This window comes from Colletotrichum jinshuiense, chromosome 7, assembly GCF_051148585.1.
Source record: "Colletotrichum jinshuiense chromosome 7, complete sequence".
Taxonomy (NCBI): Eukaryota; Fungi; Ascomycota; class Sordariomycetes; order Glomerellales; family Glomerellaceae; genus Colletotrichum; species Colletotrichum jinshuiense.
This window is the reverse complement of record NC_139314.1, coordinates 3583314-3607933: the sequence shown is the minus strand read 5'-3', so window position 1 is coordinate 3607933 and position 24620 is coordinate 3583314. Positions and strand designations below refer to the sequence as shown.

Below are 24620 nucleotides of genomic sequence, written 5' to 3'. Positions count from 1 at the left end.
GACCGTCGAACCACTCCAACACGAGTTGTTGCATTCAAGGACCCAACAGACGCCAAGGCGATCGACGATAACCCGGCCTTCCGCGGGCCAACCACCATCGTTCCATGGCTGCGTGAGGCTCAAGACGCTCGAAAGCAGGCCGCTGCCCCTGGGAGATGTCGGCCGCGTCATATCCAACCAAGGCCCAGGAACGGACCTTACCCTGCCAAAGCTGCCTTGAATAAAGAACCATACTCTAGGCCAAGGCATGCGGCCTAGGCCGGCAGCCGCCTGGCCAGGTTTCAGGTCCCATGCCTTGCATGGCTTCGGCCTAGCCTGTATGAACAGGCGCCTCAGCCTCTCCCATCGTCGTCCCACACCGGCCTTGCCTGATGGTCTGCTTGTCTGTCTATTCCCACACGACAGCCCGCAAGGTGAGGACAGCGACCCACCGGACCAACGTCAAGGTCAAGCCCAGGTGAAGACGCCGGGTTCAAGCAGGTCCAATCAACCCCGGCCTACCCGGTGCAAAACAGCCGCGCTGCCATCCAATGCCTGGATTCGCCTGCGTGGCCTGCTATTGGACGCGCCTATTGTCCTCACAATATCATCCCTAGACAGCCGGGGGAAGTGAGACCCCAGAACCTCCAATCTCCCGGGGCTGCATGCATCCGTATTCAACTTGCAGCCGCGTCGCTTGTCCGACGTCTTGAGCTCCACCACGGCTAAGCGCCGCACCACCACCCCGGCTAGGAGCCGTGATTGGTCTAGCCCAGCGGCTCACCATACCTAGCCCGAACGACATCCTCCATCCAGGATGCCTAGAACCCTAGGATCCTTGAACGAACCACTCACTCACTTTCACAGAGGGTACCCGGTTTGACGTACCTCATGCAGGAACCATGAAGTAACTACCGTACCTTGAGGTCCAGAACGCGTTTGCTCGATTTAGCAATACGACAAGAACAACAATGCACAACGGGAAACCAAGTAAACACAAGCTTCGAGGTTTGCCAGTTGTGAGTGATGCGATTGTATAAAGAAGACATACTTCACCCTGCTTTCGACGCCCTTCTTTTTTGCTCCTCATCAAACATCACTGTCAAAGCCTTACAACACTTCCCGTCTTTTCTCTTTTTTTCCTATTTCCTCCTCTCTTTCCTTATTTCCTAGGTCAAATTTCCTACAGTCAAAGTCTCTGGGTCATTTTCCGTCTTTCGCTATCTATCTACGGCAATCGTCTTCGGTTTCATTTTGCATCCTCGAATCTCCTTCATATCTCAACGTCACGACGAACGAAGAGCAAAACGAAACACGATCTTGAACGGTTCTATCGCTACTTTTTCCAGATCACGTCCATCTTTTTACGAATCTCCATTCTCTCTCTCACTTCTCACCAAACCTATTAGTCGCTCACACCAAGCGACGCCCACCCCCCAACGACCTTCAAAATTCCCTCCTCAACTCCCTCCTCCCCTTCGGCCTGCATCCCCTTCCCGCCCCGGCGTTTCCCAGCCCGCACCGCTCTCCACTTCCACACCCCGCGCCCGAAGCTCACTCTCATCACCCCCATCTCCCTCGCCCGGAACAAGATGGGTTCGGCTCCTCAGCTCGGCGCCCTCGGGCACACTTTCACCGCCATGCGCGCCATGCAGTTCGTCTCCCTCATCGCCATCATCGGCATGGTCTCCAACTTCATCTCCGAGATTAATGCCGCCGACGCTCTCTCCCCTCCCGTCTTGATCGGCACCCTCGTTATTGTGAGTTTAATTTTATGCCAGTCTTTTGATAAGTGATATTATTAAGCAGACCGATACTAACACCACCCAGTCCTGCATCGCGACACTTTACATCACCATCACGTACATCCTCTACTACGACAACATGCTCCCCCTCCTCATCGCCACTGCCGCAGACTCGGCCCTTCTCATCGCCGTCATCGTCGTTGCCTGCCTCCTCGGCAAGCCCCTGTCCTACCTCAACTGCGCCGCCCTCCCCAAGTCCTCCGGCAGCACCGCCAACTTCATGGCCTCCGTCACGGCCAACATCCAGACGGGCTCGATCCTCAACTACTTCGTCTGGGTCGGTGCCGACCAGCGAACTTGCTACGCCATCAAGGCCGTCTGGGGCCTCTCCATCGCCCTCTGCGTCCTCTTCGCCTTCAGCGCCGTCACCGCAGTCTGCCTCTGGCGCCGCATCAAGCTTGCCCCCGCTGCCGTCAAGGACATTGAGGGTTGAAGGTGCGACCGTGGTGGGGTGGCGGTCGGCGGTGGGCCGGGCTACTACGCTTCTTCCTTTCCGCCTCCCCCGACGAGGGTGGTGCGGGGCTGTTACAACAGCAGCATCAAGAAGAGCCTGGGCACCGCCGCGGTACTGGCGAAGGAGAAGCGGTGGGACAGCAGCGACTCCGACTCGGACGATGTCGGTGTCCCCGTTGCTCCCCCGTTGGCCTCCAATGCCGCCAGGCCATGGTTCCCGCCGCCCCCCATCACGGCGCAGACGCGGCAGAAGCGCGTCCAAATAGTCGAGGCGTCGCCGCTGCCCATCCAGCCGCTGCCGGTGTTGCCTGAGATGGTCGTGACCCCGCCACCCGTGTCTCCAGGGGACTCGGCCGGTCACCAGCTTCCTCGCAAGCCTCTCACGCGCGGCAAGTCCAAGCGCAAGACAATCAAGGAGTTCATCGACGGATGGTGGGATTTGGGTCTGCTGGAGGCGCACCGGCAGACCATGCTCGGCCGGGCGGCCTCGTCCGCCCGGAAGGCGTGATTAGACAAGGCGCGGATAGCTGTAGTTCCTTTGTTTTTTGGCGGGGGTTGTTTTGTTTTGCTCTGCTGGTAATAGAGATTGTCGGTTCGTATTTCGCGCCGGGGTGTTTTTGTTGTTTTGGTAATGTCTACTGGATAGATTTCGGCTCCCAAGCAGAAAAAAACGGTGACGGGTCTGCACCGTTTCGGCGCTGGCCGATTGGGGGTTATGCCACGTATAATTAAAAGAAAAAATAACCGGGAACAAAATAGTCCAAGTTACTCTTCTTCGTGACCCCAAAAAAACTCTTTTGTTTTGTCTCCCAGACCGAAATGCTTCAATGGGTCCGCCGGCATCAGAGCCGTCCTTGGTCTTTGTTCTATTTGTGACGAAAACAAACGCCAGGACAAGCAGAACATGGATGCGCGGCTTTTTTCGGCACCCGTCTCCCATACAAAGCTTCTCGCGACTACGCCCCCCTGATGGGAGCGATCTTCAAAGCAGCGACGACGCTCACGTCAACAGGACGGCGTGCCCGAGGACCTTGAAGCAGGCGGCGAGGTCCCAGCTCTCGTCGATGGAGTCCCGGCGGGCCCACACGTTCTCCATGACGCCGAGGGCGGCCTTGATGGAGCCAAAGACCTCGAGGGCGCCCATCCTGCCGACCATCTCGCGGAACATGTTCTCCTGACACGGGTCGGCGAGGCAGCCGATGACGCAAAAGGGCCACACGACGGTGCGCAGGCAGACGGGGCTGTGGAGCGAGTTGAGCAGCTCGACGGTCGCGGCGACGCTGGTGGCGGTCTCGGGGCACGAGGGCTGCCAGCCGGAGACGACGGTCGAGAGGTAGGTGAGGGCGGCGTAGGCCCAGATCTTTGTGTGGATCTTGGAGGCCTCGACCGAGTCCCGGGTCTGCTGGCTCTGATAGAGGGTGAGGGGGTCGGGCGGGAGCCTCGTCGTGTCGGCGTGCGTCGGGTGCGGCGGCGGGGAGTCGGACAGGGAGCAGGCCCCGGCAGCCGAGCAGAGCGTGTCGCCCGGGCCCAGGAGCTGGGGGCACTGGTTCTCCATGCAGGCGATGCCCTCGCGGAGGGCCAGCTCGAGGCAGGCGGCGCGGGAGACGAGGTGGGTCATGGAGAGCGAGCCGGCCCTCCGCGTCTCCTTCTTCCAGGCGTCGAGGGCGGCGATGCCGCCGATGATCTGCAGGACCCAGCTCTGGCAGCCAAAGTACTCCTCCAGCCTCAGGCGCGGCTCCGTCTCGAGGCACTCCTCCTTACGGGGGCTGAGCAGGTACTGGTGGTAGCCCTGGAGCACTGGCGGGCGCTCGAGCGCCGTGGCGGAGATGATGTCGAAGTACAGCAGCGAGGCGGTGAAGAAGCGCAGGGCGGCTTGGTCGGAGCTCCACGGCTTGTGCGAGCCGGGCGGGAAGTGGACGCCCTGCAGGAGGGGGATGGCCATGTGCTGCATGGTGCCGTCCCAGTGGTCCGGCTGCGGCAGGATCTGCTTGAAGACGACGGTGGCGGCGTCCAGGTGCATGTGCCAGTGGTCCGTCGTGGCCAGGGTGACGTCGAAGATGAGCAGCTGGACGATGCTCTCCAGCACGCGGCAGCCCTGCGAGAGCTGGTCCTGGACGCCGCCCTCGTTGATGCGGGCCATGTCGGCGCGGAGCTCCTTGATGGCGAGGTCGAGCTGGTGCTGCAGGCTCGCGACGCTCTTCATGCGGCACGGCGTGTGCTCGACCTGGGCGCCGTTGAGGACGACGCCGAAGAAGTGGGACGAGAGGCCGAGGGCGGTGTGGTAGAGGGCCTTGTTGTGGTTCAGGACGTTCAGTAGCCAGCCGCGGCCGCCCTCGAGCAGCGCCGGCTTGTAAAAGGGGAACAGGAAGGGGAAGACGTAGTCCAGGTAAATCATGATGAAGCTAAGGTTTGAATCGTCGGCAAAGGGGGGCGGGGTGTTGAAGTCGAAGGCGGTCTTCGCCGCTGGCGGCGCCGGGCTGGGCCTGCTATGAACGACGGCCTCGGGGGTCTGGTGGCGTATCTGGTTCGGCGACGACCCCGGCGCGATCTCATGGATGGACGACTTGACCGAGTCCATGTGGAAGCCGGGACTGGACGAGTCGCCGGGGGTGTCGTTCACGGTCGACGGGCTGTTTGAGTCGGTCGCCTTGGACGACGAGCCGTCGTCGGCACTCAGGGCGGGCACGGGGGGCACATGGTCGTCGTCCGAGTCGTCGCGGCCTTCGACGTCGAGGCCCTGCAGGTACTTGCGCTCCCGGCGGTTGTTGGCCTGGATCTTGACCTGCTTCTTGAGGTGGTCGGCCATTTCCTTCTGGCGCTCGCCGCCGTCCATCCAGTCGGGCTTGGTCTCGCTGTAGTGGCAGGTGATTTCAAGCTGGGCGCACCCCTCGCAGACGGGGCGGGCCTCGTCGCACTTTTTGCGACGCAGGCGGCAGGTCCAGCAGCCCTCGGAGCTGCGGATCTTGGCCGACGAGGACATGCTATTCTTGAAGCGCGACCGCAGGCCGGACAGCGAGGACATGTGCGACATGTCCTTGTGGCGTGAAAACATGATGGGGGGACGTGCTCCGCATGCAGCGATGTTGAGGCTCAATGAAAGGAGGTCATCAAGATGGGCATGCGTCGTCGGTCGACTGCGATGAGGCACTCAATCAATCAATCAGTCCGGAGATCGGGATTGCTGTTCATGCGACGGCGACGGCGACAGCGACAGCGACAGCAGCAGACGGGACGGGAGGGAGCTGCGCGCTGCGGGTGTCTGTGTGCGGATCTGCGCACCAAAAAGCGACCAACAGTTCGGATTTGTAATCCACTAAAAAGCGGCGCGGGCACCTTCCATCAGCAATGGTGGGGAGGGGGACGGTATAAAGTGAAGCGGCGAGGGGACTAATTGTAGTGTATATGTAATCCGGGATGGCGTATGTAATATGGGAGGGACCTCCTGGACGGCTCCGGAGCGACCTGGCATCCTGGCTGACGAAGACGATGATTGGAAATGATTGGAAGGGGCCGACAGTGATACGGATCCACCTTTCGTCGTCGATCGTGTGCAGAAATAAATCCCCCCCCTTTTTTTTCTCTCTCCAAGATAAACGAGATGATGATCTGAACGCAATACACGGGAGTTTATCCGTAGTTTGAGCATCATTCACGGGGGCGGGACACATCTACCAGGACGGATTCACATGCCTAAAACAAACAAACAGGCAAACACAGTCGCCTCGCTTGGTGGTATCGAATTTAACACACACCCCGGATCACGGAGCATGATGATGCAGTCCACATAATCGCCAGCGTTTCGATTCTTGGCTTTACACTACGGCAGAAGAACCCCTGACAACGAAAAAAAGTCTATCGTGTATCCATACACCACAAAAGGAACACTCCTTATTAACCCATGATTTGGCTCCACTTTCCCACAGAGTTCCGACGCAGAATCATCAGATGACACTCGGCACGAACCACCGAGTTGAGGAGGATGGTGGCATTCGCGGCACCCGCAAGAGTTTCAGCCCTAGCATCAGGCGCGCCGCTGAAATTAAACGCGTAACATATAGGGAGAGGCTGCCGTGCTTTTGAACTACCTCTCCTGCAATGGGCACACTCTGGTTTCTACCCTGTTTTACTAGCCTCATGCTGCCTCCGGGGTGGTGGAGTGAAACCCTCTCGAGCTGTACGGGCCAGAACAGGGATCCCCAAGAAGACGCAACACATACGTACGGATTACCGTAGCCATTATACTCTTGACTTGAGCGTCTAAGTGACTGGGGACAACTTCGGCGTTGCCGATGCAACGGGGTGAGGACCTTCTCTTTTAGTTGCCTTTCAGTGACATGCACTGGCTATGACGGCTACCACATGCCAAAAAGAAAAAAGAAAAGGGAGAATTGACGGTTGGAAGACCTTGCAGAAGTCACAGTACCGAAATCATATAGAGAGTGGGACTATGCTCCTCCAGAACATGCCAAGAATGCACCCCTCAAAACATGCCAGTTAACGTTCACCTTAACGCCGAGCAGTCGCGCAATCAGCATACCACGCACTTGAATAGCCGGCCGCCCAGACTAGGTACTTGACGGCTAATTAGTGGGCTGGTCCAGACTATTCATAACACCGACCAGATTCGGGTCTTCCCAGTCGGCTAATGGAACTCAGGCAGCTGCCGGCCCCGCTACCGAGGCCACCGCCCCAATCCAATGGCGCTCTCCTTCGCGTTCCTCACCAGCCTTGTATAATCCTCAATCTGCGCTAGCGAGCTGAGCAGGGCCTCCTCAAACGCCTCCCAGGGCAAGCCGGTCCTTGGAATCTCAATCGACCCCGTCTAGCTCGACGAATGCATAAACAAGAGCCTCCATTCCGTATCCGATGGTTGCCACGAGGCCTAGTTCCCGTTCATGCCAGCACACGAGGTTGACACTGTGAATATGTCCTGAGAACTCACCGTTGACTCTATGCTAGCTTAAGCCTCTTGTATCTGATTAGGCGCTGCAGCAGAACATCTACTGAGGATTGTGAAAGGTAAAGTCGGGAAATTCGCAACTTGGGATAGTGCGGTGGCTCTGTGCTTTCTATTAAAGAGAACTGCACAGGAGCATCAATGTACCTGGAGAACACCTGTATATTTTCTTCTGTTGGTCTTCATCTACTTGATTAAGTAATGAAGAACCCCTCTCAAGTCTACTTTTCACAACTGTACTCATAGGGCTTATAAAACACAACTCCGCCTTTACTAGCCGTCCGCCGTCTGCTCCCGTTTGTCTGTAATGTAATGGCAAGACGTAGCCGGTAATGATGATGAACTGAACATAGTGGTAAATTAAGCTTATTTAGTTGAAACCGTAGATTTCGGTTCGTCCTTACTCTTACTCCGGTTTTTGTAGACATGCTCGGCTGTATGTGACCTTTCAGCAACTGCGCCATAAAGCCTGCATATAAACCAAACTACCCCTGAGTAGCCATTAGTAAGAACATTGTACTTTACCCCCTGCTGTTGTCTATCATCCTGTTATTTTACGAATTCACTTCCCTATTATTATTCAAAGAATTCGTATTTTGAACAGCACCTCTTAGACATGTCACCGCCAGGCTGGTCTGGCCCTACGCCGCAGCCTATCTAACACGGCGAAGCTGCAGCACCCAATGGATTTATCTCCCAGCAAGTAAAATGTCTCGTCTATGTTCTTTAAAATAACCCCTGAGCTTCTTAGTTTTCGCCATGCCCGAGGACTGCCACCCTGACGCCCCAAGAAAGGTCTACTTCCGGCAGACCCTTGCTGGCACGAACTGGAACCCTGTCTCGCAGGAGGTCACATTGGACAGAGAGCCTGTCTCTCTTCGACGAAGTCGTTAGGCCTAGGCGAGTGGGCAGGCAAGTAGTGGGAGGCGTATTACAAACACAAGATCTGGAGAACGATGACAACGCAGACGATAACTGGCTGGCTTGTGGATTATACAAGTGTGTGGGCTGTAGAAAAATACAGTCCCGGGGACTGTACGCCGCTAGTGATTAGTTCTGGCAGTGACCTGTTCCTCCGATGGAGGCCGCGCAAGCAGCTACCTACTGCGTCACCGCCTAACAACAATATTTCCACGGTCGCATGCGAGCCATTCATTCAAATTGGGTGCCCAACACAGGTCGATAACGTTTGTCACTACATACGTACTTTCATAAGTTCATACTTGAGAAATCAATGTGGCTTTCAGACAGGAGATGGGGACATGATACCTATGTAAGGATAAAAATTATAAATCTGCCTGTATTGCGCTCCCGAGTTAAATGGTTCGCATGGAAGTGTCTGTTAGGCGACTGTGAAAATGTTCTGGTTGGGTGGTGGCACAGCAGCTGCCTGCTTGGCATGGCGGCCTCCACCAGGGGCACGGCATTTCTACAATTTTGTGGTTTTAAGCCTTGAAGCCTAGATTCACTTCAGATATCGCTGCTTCGCCCCATTCCTTTCCTTTATCTTCAAATCTTGAGTGATATTACGAAGCCGTTTTCATTGTAATCCTCTACACTCTGAATCACCTACACGCACCCTAGATTCCAGGCTTTGCAGCCGTCATCCGATCATGGACACCAATCTTTACCAAGATTTGCCAGCAGATACCATCCGGATCCTGGATATACTGCCTGGAAAGGCTGTTGACCCAGTTCTAGTTGAGCTTGATTCGGTTGCGATCTCCAGCCCCGGTGAATATGAGGCGCTATCGTACACTTGGGGAGATCCCGTGGTCGGTGCCCAAACCATCAAGTGCAACGGACACGACTTTAGGGCAACAGCCAATTTATTTGCAGCTCTGTGCAGACTGCGGAAACCCGATGTCAGAAGAAGGGTATGGATCGACGCAATCTGTATCAACCAGACCTCCATCTCGGAGCGCACCCAGCAAGTCCAGCTCATGCTTGAAATCTACAACAGTGCAACGGAAGTTCAGATATGGATTGGTGATGCCACGGTAGACGATGAAATTGAGCTGCTATTTAAAGTGGCTAGCAATCGGTATGACTATGCGGTAGAGAAGCAGATCATGGACAGGTTTCCAAGCACGCCGACGGCGGAAGTAAGTAACCGCGTTGGCCCATTGGTACTGTACAGTACCAATATTGCGGCTCTCAAAGCTGTCAAAAAGGTAGCACAGCGCATTGGCAATACGGATGTCATTGCCTGCATGGCCAACACGTCTCAAATGCTAGCGAGAAAACCAAGACAGCCTGAAGACGAGGAAGATCTTACTATCCTATGTGTCGGCATGCGAGCAGTTTCAGAAGAAGAGTATGATGGTGCCGACCCTATTCGGCTCTTAATGGTGCCGGATTTCGACAATGAACATGTTCAGCGTATGGGCGAGCGAGATTGGCCCGACTTCGAATCATATCTGCGGGAAGTCATGCGGCCTCCAGAAGACACTCTTTCGAATGCAGACAAGACGAGGGTGTTCACCGCACTTAGGAGCTTCTGTAACCGTCCATACTGGCAACGAGCGTGGATTGTTCAGGAAGTCCTGGTGTCGAGGAAAGCCACCATCCTCTGCGGTGAGCACAGTATTGACTTTGAAGTCTTCTGTGCAGTTTATGGCATGGACAAGAGGAAGAGATTGGAAGTCAGGCAGTTCTGGTCTGACGATATGAGGATGTGGGATGCGGCCGCCAGTGTGGAAGTGGACAAGCATCTAGACAAGGAAATTCTTCAGCGAGCTCGCAAGCAAGATCCAGGCCATCAGGGTGTTTTCGGGGAAGGCTACAGTACAATGTCTCAAATGAGCTACCACCGCCTCTACAACAAAAAACACGAGCTAAATCTAGCGAGAATCTCGGAGAATTATTGCCGACAAAAAGCCACAGACCCAAAAGACCATGTCTTCAGCTTAGTCGGATTGTTGAGGCACTGGTCCCGGCAACCACGGGAGCAAGAGTGGTGTCAATCAGCAATTGACTACGCAAAGGAAACCAGGGAAGTTTTCCTCGACGCAGCCAAGCACATGGTCGAGGCTTACGACCAAGACCCGCGTCGGCAGCACATCTTGTTTCACTTTGGCCAACGAGAGGACTCGACCATGGACCTACCAAGTTGGGCGCCGGACTGGTCGGCAAAGAAGACAGCAAGCGTCTTCGACACGAGGGGTAGGTGCGACTTGATGGACCTCGTACCTTACCAAGCTCGCGTTGATGGCGAGAGTCTCTATTTATCCGGCCACCACGTGGACCGGATCACCACTGTTTCCGAGGAGCTTGAAAATTCGACCAACAATGATGGAATGTATGCGGAGGTGGACATGTACAAGCAGATTGTTGAAGACATGGGTTTGGGCAAGGTTTATGGTGATGACCAGAGTCGTTCCGAGGCGTTTTGGAGGACCATCATTGCAGACAATCCCATCGGAACCAAATCTTCGACAGAGTTTCAAGGGTCTCCATTTGGGTACTTTCAGGAGTACACTGAAGTCAAAGAATGGGTCGAACATGCCCAGGCTAACTACAGCAGGATTTGTGAGCTTTGGTCAACCCTGCTGAAGTATAGGTCCACTGTTTGTCAGTCCCTGAAGCAGTACCACGGCGAAAGGCCCAAGATACCTTCCCAGACAGTCTTCCTGGGCCTTTCTTCAGTTGGAGAAGAAGATGCAAATGGCCTAACACATGTGCTGAACCAGACTTCTGACCCAGAGTGGAGAGGTCTTCCGGCTCGTTCTGAGCTCGGAAAACACCATTTCTTGGTGACCGAACAAGGATACTTTGGCCTCTGCCCTCCTAACGTGACTCCGGGCGATTGTGTGATCTTACTCGCGGGCACGAGAGCACCATGGTACTTGCGCAAGACTGATGATCACTACAAAATCATTGGCAGCGGGTTTGTTCACGGTCTGATGTGGAAGCATGATACGTACTACCAGGGTGGGTGGAAAGATGGAGATATTGAGATGATTGAACTGCGTTAAAGTTCGTGATGGGGAAGTCTTTGGTGGTATCTGTGACCGAAATCACTGAAAATAACGGTTGGCTTTAGGGATGGTGTCGTCCTTTTTCTTCTCTGTTCTTACCTAGTTATATGAAGGGTGTCGTGTGGAAACGAATTCCTAGATTGAGTGAGTAACGAGTAGCTAATCTGGCACTCACACTAACATGTTTATTTACCGGGTTGCTCGAAAATCACTTGAAGAGTCAGAATCAGTTACATTCGGGCGAGGAGTTGGATAATTTAACTGCACTTCAACTGCAGAGTACGATGCCACAACATGCAACAGGTTGCTTAGATCAGTCGCAGAATGGCTACAGTGTGTTCCTTGTTTCTCTTTCATAATTCTATAACTTTGCCAACTCTAAATACAAGAGTTCATTCCGTTTTCAGAGACACTGCTGCGGCAAACAGCGAGATAGAGCGTGGCAAATGTGGGTCATGACACCAAGATAACTGGGCTACAGGAGGCATCCACGCATCATGTTTAGCTCCTATTGATACCCGGGTTGAAGCAACTGTAGGAAAAATAACTGGATTGAGGACAATAGCGCAATGCTACTTCCGGAGCTACATAGCAAGTCTGGGTGTCCACCTCCAGGAATGGCCACCAAGATCCTGCGTCGTGTGCCGTTCTCACTTGTTCCTTATCCCTTGGCTCTAGCAGAACACACCACAAATCAACTGGCAACCACAAAGTTCCGTACTATTACGAAATGAACTGAAGAAGAATCGAATGTTTTAGTAACACGAATCTGAGCTTGTTGGAGAATCGTAACGTACCTCTTCAACGGGAAGCTATCACTAATCGAGAGAGTAAATCAATCGAGTGGCTCTCATGTCTTCATCTATTTCGTCCCTGTTGCACGCGGTTTGAACAATAACAGTGATAGCGAACTCGGTGGCGTTAATGGAATGGATCTTGCAGCGTCCCTTCTGAAGAAAATCCCCAAGGCGAACCAAGAATTCAGTGATGTCATTGCAGAAGCCCCCTCTCATTCCTCTAAACTGCTCATGCGGGCCGGCGAGCAGGTTGTGCCAGTATTGGTCGATCATGGGGGGCCCAGAAACTATATCTTGCCCGGGGGCAACTGTCTTGATCTCCCCTGTATCTGGATCGTGATATTTGCCGTCAACGATAGGCATTTGGCGCGCTCCGCCGTGTGCCGATCCTGTGAGGGTCCACTGCTGCCTGCGTTTTGCTCCTATTGGCAGAACATCACCGTGGTAAGGGGCAGACATCTTCAGAGGAATTAAATGAGGTTTTATAGTAGGGGACAGTAGTTAAAGTGAATCTGGAAAGAGAAAAACGGAAAAGGGGGCGGGGGGAGGGTGGGCGTACTTATTGAAAGACACGCATACGGGCACACAGCTTCCATGCATAGTAAGTTTGAGCGTCGGGATACGCAACCAAATAGGACAAGCGTCACGACGAATCTTTCCAGATAACATGTGTCAATCATGCTGTACTTGTTTGTTGGACTGCATGTAGATGCACGAAGGACTGCGAGTGTTATCAAGGAGTAGGGATTGTATCTTGGCAACAAAGTAGATACACCCTTGGCACGAGTACCTACACCAAGGAGTGCCAGAGTCCGTACTTCATTGGTGCGGATATATCATTTATCATTATTGATATCCGTAGTATGAGCGAGAACTTATGAGACAGTGACAACCATAGTCAATTACATGAAATCACCGCAACAACTACACCCAACACTCCAATGGTACGAGGCGTATATAGCTATCTTCCTCTTGAAAACCACTCATTGATAGGCCTACTTCTCAGTCTGACCGTCCTCTTCGCTTTCAATTCCCCCCACGGGCTCAGGATCTTCCTTGATTCCCAGTTTCTCACGGCAGATTGTGTCGCAGCCACCATAGTACTCACAACTACAATTCGGCTCGCCACAAAGCGCCCGGTAATCGGTTCTCACCCGCCCATCAGTAGTGCATCGGGTATTATAGTTGCTGCATGTGGCGAAGAGACTGTGGCTGGTGCAATTCAGGTAGTGGAACTGCCTCTGCCTCAATCGAGAGGCTGGATTGGGAGATGTCGAAGTGTCAACCGGGGCCGCCAGACCGCCACCAGTACAAAGGGCAAGGAAAACGGTTGTGTAGGCAGCCTGCGAAGATTATAAGTCATTTACAACCAGAGACAACCTAAGTATCCTACCTTCATTGTGTTAAGTAAAGGTCAAGTAGTATGTGCTTGTATTGAAATTCTATTAGATAGGGGTGGAGAATAGGTCTGTAGATGGGAATGATGTGCGAGCTTGACGAATATCTAGGCATAACTACTCGCTATTTATACTTTTTATTTCTAAATGTATACGAGAATCCTGACTTCAACCTTTGGATAATATCTGTTCCTCAATCACAAAGACGACTTTGCTTTTCTGAAATAGGCAGGTCTCGTTCTATCATTCCAGCACATGCAAGTCCTCAGTCAGTTTCTTCTAATTACGGAAGCTCAAGTAACTGAAATGTCTAGGCGCCGAGACAACTCGATTGATATTCCAAGATATTGCAGGTTCTTTGAGCTGGGAATACAAAAAAAAAATGATGTGACAACAATTTGCGGCACAGTTTGTGATTCTCCGGTTATAACATGTCTTCAAATCACGATGCATTGCATATGCGGTTGGTTGTGACTTGCAGGAACGTTGCATCCTTCTCACCAAGACTTCAGTGCGGGGTTAACCTCATAAGAAGACGACCAAGAACCAGAATTAGGCAGAGACCGGGGCTTGGTTTTGGGCCAAGGCGAACTTAAAGCGTTGATCATTCCGTCAAAGTCACTAAAAACCAATATTCCTTAATTGTCACAACTATTTCAGCACATTACAGACCATAAAACCCAGTATGCAAGAAGTGTTTCGATAATAAACAAATAAAAATAAGAATTGCCTGGTTTGTCTTTCAATCTTGCAGGCTGTCGTGGTCTTAGCGACAACCCAATTGGGCGAGATTGACATGTACTCCGAGAGTTGTCGCCAGAACGCCGCACACGTACATAGCCAAGGCTGCGCAACTTCCAACAAGATACGAATAATTCAAAATGGGTAAAAATATGTTTGCATTGCAGCTATGCGCCCGCTAAGCCTTGAGCTGGAAAGCGGGGTATCAACACAACCTTACTAGTAGGAAGCAGCACAGCCATGGGAGCCGAGGAAGCAACTGCCCAGTTACAGAGATTCAAGGGGGATTGTCAATGTCAGAATTTGGGGCCATTTTTTACTCAAATCAGCTTGCGGACTTTTCAGAGTTTGGGGGGGCCAGGCCCACAAGTTTGGATTATATATGGACATCCAAAGATGAAGGCCCAGATCAGGTTACGGACCTCCAATATATGAGGAGTCAACAGTCGCGGTTACACATTCCCCATCCCATTCCAACGAGTAGCACAGAACATGTGAACTGCCGAGTTACAAGTTGATCATGTGATCTATTTTTTCTGGGTCCACAGTGCTGCCATTGCCGCTTTTGATGAGACAGCAGCCAACTCAGTCGACAGAGCAGAACTAGCCGAACCAAAACAAGATGGAGGCATCTTTTACCTCTTCCTCAAATTGTGCATGCTAACTTGTGGGCTCCTCATTGTTAAACGAGACTATTTTTCGGCTTTTGTAGAAAGATGACAATGAGGCACTTTCGAGATATTTGGGATGAGACAGCTTGAGATGATCGTACTTATAAGCTGAGGTTCGGCAAGCCAAAATTACAAATTGAAAAGGATAATGTCCGTCTCCTATTTGCCCCCCGTGTTTCTCTCTCCACTTGGCTTGCTACCTCCAAAACTACAGAGAATAGGTGGCTGCCTAGATTAATATATCGTTAAGGGAAAATACATATCTTTTTTTAAAAAAGCTGGCAACTCTGCACGACTTCTACATCGACAACTTCTACATCGAGTAGATGTAAGTACTTAACTGGCCCCTGCATATTGGTCTACTTCCACAGCACAACGATAATCTCCTAAGAATTGTTCCCCAACTGGAAATATACTGTAATTTCTGGGTTACTCAGCCAGAATGCGGGGAGCCGGTCAGCAGCAGCAGCCGGCCGCGGCAGCGGAACCTGGAGATCCAATCTCTGGGCTACCAACAGCGATATCTTCACTACTACTGCTGCTGCCAACCTACATAGTTTCTCTTCTACACACATACAGACACCAGAATGCAGTACCAGATTTGACCCTTCGTTGCTTACGCTTGAATTACCACCCGTACGGGTATTCTGTGATACCAACAGAAATAGATGCATAATTAATATGCGGTCAGTTTAGAATCCATACAGAAACAAAACCTACCTATCAACTGTCTTCACTGTGCGCCCTAGATCACAGTTTCTGGGAGTGACTGACAACCTCTTACAATTAAACCTCAGGCTGTCCAAATCAGTATTACAGTACTTTTGTACATCTGTGCAGACCTAAAAAGAGCACTTGGAGTGGAGGGTCTGTTGAATTAATGCCATATGCAACTGAGTCTTTAGAAGATATCGCAATAGTGTGTGTCGTTTTAGACATTTTTTTATCGATTCAATCAACTTGTGGAAAGTGCATGAAATCTGCATTTGAAATTGCAGGATATATGCGAAATTTTTATTACCAAGCCCAGACATCTCATATCCAAATGTGCAAGACTAGAACCCCCAACACCCTATCACAACGGCATGATGTTATAATCATATACATAGAAATAAATATTCCAGCCTTGACAAGTTTTGACGTTATATATACATGGCGCAACAAAAGGAGACGTATTAAAGAAGAATAGAAAATAAGGAAAAGGGACAGCCCAGGCGACTCCGTGTTGGTCGGTAGGGCAAACCAGGAAAACAGTAGGTTGAATGGAGTAAAGAAGTTTTTAAACCAAATGATAACTCCTGTGAACCGATAGTCCCCAGAAACTATTTAGAAATGGACGGAAATGTCAAGTACTGAAAAGTCAGTCATTGACTATTGAAGAGATAGACAGAACTCGATTTGGCTTTCTTCACTATCTCTTCAAGTCGCTCGCACAGCCCTTTTGCGTCAATACGGTCGTCTACTTCGATTCGAACCAGGTTGTTCTTGATAATATTTAGAAGGTCCCCTAATGCGGTACCATGAGAACTCTGTGTCATCTTGCTCAGGTGTTTTATTCTTCGAAGAACTTCCGGATGAACGATGAATTTGTTGTTAGACCTGTCGAGAACCTCATAGAAGTGTGTCGAGTCGGCACCATCATTTGATGTTACATTAGGCTTTCTGGCGTTGTCAAAATCCTTAACGGCGCTCCAATCTTGTACAAGCCATATGGCGAACTCCAAAAAGATACAGCCTAGGGACCAGATATCGTACTTGCGAGATCTTGCCTTTTTGGGTCCAGCAGCCTCAGGAGCTTCGTAGGAGGGCGATGTTGCCCTCGTTTTCGTGTCATTTTCTGTTCTCTTGAAAGTTGCCTTGTTATGGATGCGAGATATCCCAAAATCGGAAATCTTCAGGACACCCCGGGCCCCGCCAGTGTGGAAATGGAGAATATTGCCAGGCTTCAGATCGCCGTGACGGCAATTGGCTTCCTTGCCAATTTCTTCGTGCAAACTGTAGAGAGCCTCGGAAAGACCGAGCATCTGTTTCAGGCACCAAAGAGCCAGCTGAGGGGTTCGCGGTGTTTGGTTTTGGCTCTGCCAAAAGTTATCCAAGTCGCCACCTTGGGCCCAAGGAAAGACGATATAGCCGCGACCACCTTGAGAAAAGCTCTCAAAACTTTGGGTAATGTGCCGGTTCTTTGCGATTTTACGAATTTTAATGAGGTTGTCTCTCTCTTGTTTGAAGTCCTCAAAGTTCAAGAACTCCTTCAGCGCAACCTGAAGACTGGGTGACTCAATCTTCCGCAGTTAGTGTTGTAGGCAGTCAAGAATGCGACAGTGGCGCTCACTTTGAATCCATTTTGATGGGATGGATGAACCTCAGCCTTGTAGACCGCGCTGTGTGAGCTGTGGACATCCGTGCTCGTCATCTTGAGAAACGGCAGCGGACACAGATGGTGGAGTGTTCTATGGACGCCAGAGGTGCCGAATACAGGCGCCAGAACGATCCACTGCTTCTCCGTAAAGTTGTCGACTAATTGGTCCGCCCACTCGTTGGGTGGATTAAACATCTTCTCGGCACAGAGAGCAGACTGCAGCCGCTCCTCATCGTCTTCCTTTTTAGCCAAAGGTAGGTCCTTATCAGTAAACCCAGCATCCAAAAATCTTTTGACGTCCCATGGCACATTGAGATAAATCAGTATAACGAACAGTTTCGTCGCATTTCTGGACACCACTCTGTCTGCCAGGTTATTTATTCTATCACCCCGAAAATCCCATTGGATTCGACTGGTTGATGTCCTTTTCAGTTCGGCCTTGATACTCTCTTTCGTAATGATATTGTACAAGACATCCATTGGTACGTATTTGCGCTGTACGTGCAGGCTGTCTTCCTTCCGTGAGTTCGACAACTGCCTATATAGTTCAGATTTGGGCGCCATCTGGCGGTATCAGGCTGGGCGAATTCGTGCTACTGCGACAATTCGGTAATATGTGATCATCAATATCAATCCTATCCTGACTGAGGGTCTAGTTGGACGAGGCTGGCAAGGCACTTGTAAATAAAACCTGAGAAAACTTGGACGTTTTGAACGGACTTAACGTGAACCAAAACGTAACGAGAAGTATTTCAAACGTGTCATGTAGAGTTAAGGCTGCAAGCCAACACGGATGAGTCACGAAAAAGATTAAGGCGGCAAGGGCCTCCCTCGGTGCGCGGACTGAAAATATTCACAGAAAGAGCCGCAGCCTTGCCTTACAAGATAAGCTGCCGCCTAGTTCTTTGTGGCAGGGCACTTGAAATATCTCATTCACTGCTTTCGCAGCCGAAAGATGGTGGGCAGCCATATCGAAACAAGGCTCCGAGGTGTTTGACGCTTGCATGAGGGACCAAGTGACATCGTTTGCGTGCTGAAAATATGCACCTCATCCATGCCAAGAAGATTCTTGTTGACCGAGACCACAAATTTGAGTGTAGTGGTTGCACCTCGCATGCAGCAAAAGGCGCAAGGCGCACCACCGCTGTAAAAGCTCGCAGTTCATGCCGCCAATGACTGACGTAGACGCTCTGCTACGCGTGCATTAGTTCTGACAGTGCCAATACCGGCTAATACCTCACAGTCTCAGCGATGGCAGAGGGAGGATGTCATGCGTCGAGCCTGCATGAAGATAAGACGACTTAAACACACTCAATTCGTCTCTGCCCATTCGGCAAATGAACAGGCTACCATAGTGAAACGCATACGGACGAAATTTAAACAGCTGCCTCATGGGTTCCGGGCAGTTTTGGAACAGCCTGGCATGTGGCGTCTGCTCGAACCCATCTACGCAGCCATCATCGAGCCCCCCCGGAGAGCCGGCTGAAGAAGATCGTCGGCCCCATTTCGTCTTTCCTCGCCGAGCTTGGACAGAAGGGTATTCTCCCCCAGCAGCTCAACCAGGCACAAAAAAAAGTTCAAAAGTGCCTAGAAGGCATTCGTTTCATGGGTATTCTGGAAAAGCATCTCGGCAGTGGTTGCCCTCAGACTCACTCGCAATCCTCCGTTGGAACCGTAAGGACGACGCCACCATGAAGACGCTCAAGTCGCTGCGCGTTGAAATAAGAAAAGCAGAGATAAAAGAAAAGAACGACCGAGATGATAGGACCTACACGTGGGTTTCCCAAAAGTCCATCGAAAGAATTATTCAGGACACCGACGAGGTGGTGACGGCACTTCGAGCGGCCACCCATATGAACGCTGAGCTGAGACATTTTGCCTTTAGAAAGGCAAAAAGACTCGTTGCTCTTCTCGTTCGCTACGACTGCATCCAGTGGTTGGATCTGTTTTATCGTCACAATTTCGGCGATGACCACTTTCCCGTCGTGCTTGCACCCCCGAACATGTACAGCAGTTCCACCAACCAACGCAAACCGAAGTGGACGATTCAGTCGACGAAATCACCAAGAACCGTAAGCTTCATGGGGCAAGGAGGATACGATGACGAGGACGATGGAGAAGACATTGATGATCTCGACTTAATCAACAATTTCTGCGATAGCTGGCAGTGGAAGATATTCGTGCCGGTTTTCAGCCCAACTGACCCCGCCCAAGTGTTCGACCCATGCTGCCAGATGCCCTTTTTGAAGGAGGTTGAGACAAAGCACACGAACACGAACTTTAGTGTCGTTAGACATTTCGTTATACACCGCAGGCACCTGGATTTCCCACATGATGACCAAATTGTAAGGAGTGATCTTTCCTGTTTGTGAAAACAAACTGCAACATGACGCTACTCAAAAATCATCAAAGGTCTCACGCAGGCTAGCTAACCAAAGGTCGCGGGGCAGGGCACCGTCGTCGACAGCAAGGGCAACCCTCATGTTGCTGTCAAGGAGCTGTTATCAGCACATGGACTCAAGCCAGCAAAGTTCCAGGAAGTCGCCAGGAACGAGGCGACCATCTTGACGCGATTCCGGGCGCAAAACCACCCGCACTTCATCAGGGCAATCGCTACTTACACGCAGGGGAACCGACACTTTTTTGTCTTTCCGTGGGCCCGAGGCGGTAACCTGCGTGACTTCTGGGCCACGCAACCAAGCCTGGGCCTTGCATCGCTCAACTTTAGCCCCCAAGATTGGAACAAATACATGGAATGGTTCTTCACGCAGCTAGTGGGCCTCGCCAGTGCCATCGAAAACCTACATCACCCAAAGCAAAATCCCCAGGAGTCATGCCGGCACGGCGATCTAAAGCCAGAGAACATACTTTGTTTCAGCAAACATGAACCCGGCGCAAGGAAAATTCCGACCGACGTAAAGCTCGTGATTGCTGATGCCGGGCATGCAAAAGTCCACGAGAAGGCTACCGAGCTCCGCGGCGAGCAAACGAAAACGCCCAGAGGGACGAGAATGTACGCGCCTCCGGAGGCTGAGATCAATCCAACAGAGGCTAGGTCAAGAAGGTACGACATATGGTCTCTTGGTTGCATGTACCTTGAATTCCTTGTATGGATTCTCTACGGTAACGAAACTCTCGAGTCTTTCCGTGGCGTAGTCGGATATGGCGAACCGTACTATACAAGAGTTCAAGAGGTTACCGTCAAAAACGTGGTTAAAGATTGGATCAGACTCATCAAAGAAGATCCTCGATGCGCACCCGCCGAAATGACAGCGATTGGGCGCTTGGTTGATCTCATCGAGAACAGATTGCTCGTTGTCAAGGTCGAGGCGCGTAGGGATTCGAACTCCGGAGAAAAGAATGACGCGGGATCGCCGATATATTCCAGTACTCCCCTGACCTCGGAAGTTCGCTTCCAGGCCATTGTGAAGCGTCCCACATTCGATTTAACTGACGAAAGCGCCGAGCGAGCCGATGCGACAGAGATGCGTGAGGAGATGGAGAAAATATTTAAGGCCTCCAAGAAAGGTGATTCGCTTACGTGGATTAACAAGAACGGTATGACAGAAGCAGCAAAACGCGGACCTCCCAGAATCAACTCGACCCTGGGTCCTATAGATCAGAACAGCTCATCGAGAGCAAGAAAAAATAATGAGCCCATGATAGGGGTGAGTCTCCCGACAAATATGTTTTCTCACCGTAGGCGTTCCACGCTAACACTTTGAAGGGGAGCGAAGTACGTCACCGGAGGCAACCGCCTAGGATTGACAAGAGATAAAGGCTGACGTGAAAATTTTCGGAGGACAGAAAGTAAATACAATGCCACCATTCCCTTGCTAATTAAATGCTCTATTGTAATGTACTTGCGACAATTTGAAGCACCAACTAACAGATATACAGTACGTTCGTAAAGCCCCATCACTAAATATTATGTCATACCAAGACTGACGAGCTTGTTGCCCGCCGAAAAGATGGTAGTTGTTTACTAGACCTACTTTCTGAAAGCTGCTAATTTTTTGACTTTTACCTGCAATTTAGTTCGTAAGTCCAAAGTGTCCCTAAGCATTGAGTGCTAAAATTTTTGCTAACTGTTTTCCGAATGCAGACTGTGGGTTTACGTTGTTTCATTATGTTTCGAATAATTTTTCCATGGGAGATGAGATTCGAACACAAGGAGTTGTCCATGACCAGATTCTGACTTCATCCTAGCCGGTATGTGCAAGCGACGCGAGTTCGTTCCTTGGGGTAAGACAATTTTTGGATGTGTAACTAAAACTTATCTTCTAGCTCGACGACATTTGGAAATACGAAGTTGATGATAGTATTGCTCAATGCGTTGTTCCCTATAGTGGCGAGAAAGATTCGGTGCCCAGTGAATCGAGGTTATGCAACCGCTGCAAGGGCCTTAGCATTTGGTCCAAACATTGCGAGTTTTTTGATACCCTTTTGAGCTTGGGCAAAACTTCAAGGTTTTGCGAGCTGTGTCGGCTTCTATACTATTCGATGCTCAAACGAGCAGCTCGGCGTAACGAGATAATCAAATTTATCAGGGCGGGCTCTTACCTGACATTTGGAGAGAGGGAGTGGACTCCCATCCTATCGCTTTGCACGACAACTGGTAAGGATCCATTAGCACCGAAAACTCCGAGGGGCACGCTTTATTAGCTTGCAGGTTGCTCTATCATGATCATGCTAACAATCCAACCTCAGATTCGAAAACCCTGCGATCCAACAACATACACCTCGGATTTCCTTCACCCCTGGTTCCGGGTAGCAGCACACACATAAATATTCTCTCTGAGTGGGTCAGAAGTTGTGACAACACTAGGCACCTACCATACTGCAAGAGTTTCATCCCTACGAGGCTTCTGGAGGTTGGCGATGTCAAAGTCAGGCGTGTTCGACTGATTTGCAACCTTGCGGAGAGCCTGACATCTGTAAAGTACGTGGCCCTGTCACATAGATGGGGGACGTTGAACACAGAACAACCAGCAGAAGGAAAGTTTGTCACGACGACTAGAAAAAATATCGGCCTGATTACCACTTCTGGAGGCATCAAAGACACCGACCTGCCTCAAACCTTCCAGGACGCTGTGGCGGTGACCAGAAGTCTCAACCTAAAATATCTGTGGATCGATTCTCTGTGCATTCTTCAGGCCGACGGAGAAGGAAACGATCCGGAGTCCAAGGAAGACTGGGACCGAGAGTCAAAGCTCATGGAGGAGGTTTTCGGGTCAGCCTACCTCGCCATTGCTGCTAGTTGTGCGCAACACAAGTTCCAGGGGTTTCTGAAACCCCGAACATCACGGCAAATCGTTACAATAAGCGCCAGCGATGGTGCACAGTTTCATGTATGCGAAGTGATTGACAAGTTTGAGTCCGATGTCGAGCAGGGGGAACTGAATCAAAGAGGTTGGGTACTGCAGGAGCGTGCTCTCTCACGCCGGACGATACACTTTACAGAGACGCAGACATACTGGGAGTGCGGAGGGGGCATACGTTGCGAGACGTTCACCAAGACAGCCAAGTTAGTTCAGCTTATTACCTACAACGAAGCAAGTTATTGTCTTTAACAAGCCTGCTAACTCTTTTCCCAGCCAGAAAGCAGCCTTCCTTGGAGATTCGAATTTTCCCCAATCAGTCGAAGCCTTTAAACAAGGCAGACAGCTGCAACATTATCAAGATCTCTACGAGCGTTACTCGTCTCTGGGGCTGTCATACGCCACCGACAGGCCAAGGGCCATCGCGGGTCTCGAGAAGAGATTGATGAAGGCCCTCGGGACGGCTGGGGGCTACGGCATCTTCCAATCCAACTTCCACAGGGATCTGTTATGGCAGCGTCGAAATTCCGGAACTACCTTGCAGCGTATCAACTTCAGCCCCGGTGAAAGAGTTCCTTCTTGGTCGTGGATGGCATTTGAGGGAGAGATTCGGTATATGAACGTTCCATTTGGTGATATTGACAGGGTCATGGACATTTCATCGCCATTCGAACAGTTACCAAGCGGTACTTTATTCACAGACTCTAATTCCAAGGGGCCTGCCGAGCTTCGGGCCAGGGTATGTACCTTGGCTGTGCAAAATCCCACGTGGTTAATACTGGATGAGCCGGCCCGTGAGTTACCCAGGCCCCTGAGATGTGCCATTATAGGAACGAGCAAGCAGCACAAGAACAACCAGCCAAGGCACTATGCCCTCGTTCTGTCTCTTCTTGGCACTGATGGTGGGGGCGATGTTTGTGAGAGAGTGGGTGTTGCCTACTTGACAACGGAGGAGATCTTGTCGCAGGAGAAGCAAGAATATGTTAAAATTCGATAGGGTAGTCAACACGGGACTTTCTAGTGACTCAGTTGCCCAGAAAAGCCGTAGACTGTGAGATAAAAACCGTGGCAATTCTGCACCAACACCGTGCGTAGTTGTGTTCCAGTTTTCACGCCGTTACGCATTTGAGGCATTCGTTCTCGCGACTGGTTACTTCAGGGAGAACAGCACTTCATACTCTGCAAATATCGAAAATCAATGCAATAAATAAAACTGTGTATTACCGACTTTAGTAAATGTTTTAGAGGTTTCAAAAACCCAGTTGGAGTTGATGAGGCTTGGTTAAACACTTTAATCTGTAAAGATGGCATTTCCCTTTGGCTAAACCTGATTGGTTCGTAGCAGATCTTACAACCCCATTACACCGCGTTAATCTTACACTTCCGATTTCTATTACCCCCACGGAGCCCATGGAGCCTGACCCGTTACCGTGGGTTCAGAGTGGGATGGGAGAGCTAGACTAAGTCAGACTTAACTTAGTTGAGCTGAGTTCAGTGATCGAGGAGGTATTGCTTTGGCGTCTTACAACTTCAGCACCTACGTTGGCCTGTCTGCGGCAACTGCCGTAGTTTCCCAGGGCACCACAACCCCATTACACTTATTGTAAAGAAATTGAGCTATTTCACCGCCGTCATGATGATAGGCATGATGAATGTTTAGTCATAGCTTGCTTTTGCTTCTGGTCAGCTGCATCGTGCCAAGCAAGGTATTCCCCAGATCAGATGGGGCGCCCAACCTAATCTCCCCCAGCCCCCAAAGAGTGTGTCCCACCCCAACACTACCCCAAGCCCCGCGCCAAGGCCATACTACCCCTCATCTCCAACTTTTCCAAGTTGTGATCGGACGAACAGCATCGTGCTCGGTGCCGGGGGGCAGCTTGACGGAAGAAATTGGTTATCCGTCAGAGCGTTACATCCGGGTACTCTTCGCACCGCAGCTGGGCCGCATAGAACCAGCTTTGCGAGTTGATCATTGCTCTCTTTGGCTCGTAGGTGCTAGTGTAGAGCTGCGAGGTGGGACCTCTCGCCGCTGATCTCTGAGAGAAGCGCCGAAGATTTTGACGAACGTACGATTCGTAGTCTGCGGGGTAAATACGCCGACGACGCAGCATGAGATGCTCGGCGAGTCCGGAGGAGCCGCGGATGCAGTTGCGAGATGGT

At 51.2% G+C, this 24620-nt stretch overlaps 5 protein-coding genes across 5 annotated transcripts; 3 read left to right on the top strand and 2 right to left on the bottom strand.

Moving 5' to 3' along the window:
- Positions 1 to 1571: 1571 nt before the first annotated feature.
- Positions 1572 to 2745, top strand: EsH8_VII_000932 (uncharacterized protein; the record flags this gene model as incomplete). Its single annotated transcript, XM_083271065.1, has 3 exons — positions 1572 to 1739; positions 1810 to 2196; positions 2329 to 2745. The coding sequence occupies 3 exons, from the start codon at positions 1572 to 1574 to the stop codon at positions 2743 to 2745; spliced, it is 972 nt and encodes a 323-aa protein (XP_083128622.1).
- A 492-nt stretch (positions 2746 to 3237) lies between these two features.
- On the bottom strand, positions 3238 to 5289 carry EsH8_VII_000931 (transcription factor domain-containing protein; the record flags this gene model as incomplete). Its single annotated transcript, XM_083271064.1, has 1 exon — positions 3238 to 5289. One exon carries the CDS (start codon positions 5287 to 5289, stop codon positions 3238 to 3240), a length of 2052 nt encoding a protein of 683 aa, XP_083128621.1.
- Positions 5290 to 8807: 3518 nt separating this feature from the next.
- Positions 8808 to 11171, top strand: EsH8_VII_000930 (uncharacterized protein; the record flags this gene model as incomplete). The annotated part of the gene is made up of 1 exon (XM_083271063.1): positions 8808 to 11171. One exon carries the CDS (start codon positions 8808 to 8810, stop codon positions 11169 to 11171), a length of 2364 nt encoding a protein of 787 aa, XP_083128620.1.
- Positions 11172 to 16144: 4973 nt separating this feature from the next.
- Positions 16145 to 17334, bottom strand: EsH8_VII_000929 (protein kinase family protein; the record flags this gene model as incomplete). The annotated part of the gene is made up of 2 exons (XM_083271062.1): positions 16145 to 17062; positions 17113 to 17334. 2 exons carry the CDS (start codon positions 17332 to 17334, stop codon positions 16145 to 16147), a joined length of 1140 nt encoding a protein of 379 aa, XP_083128619.1.
- Positions 17335 to 18992: 1658 nt separating this feature from the next.
- Positions 18993 to 23168, top strand: EsH8_VII_000928 (uncharacterized protein; the record flags this gene model as incomplete). The annotated part of the gene is made up of 6 exons (XM_083271061.1): positions 18993 to 19484; positions 19578 to 20807; positions 20867 to 20875; positions 22296 to 22666; positions 22737 to 23072; positions 23162 to 23168. 6 exons carry the CDS (start codon positions 18993 to 18995, stop codon positions 23166 to 23168), a joined length of 2445 nt encoding a protein of 814 aa, XP_083128618.1.
- Between the last annotated feature and the right edge of the window lie 1452 nt (positions 23169 to 24620).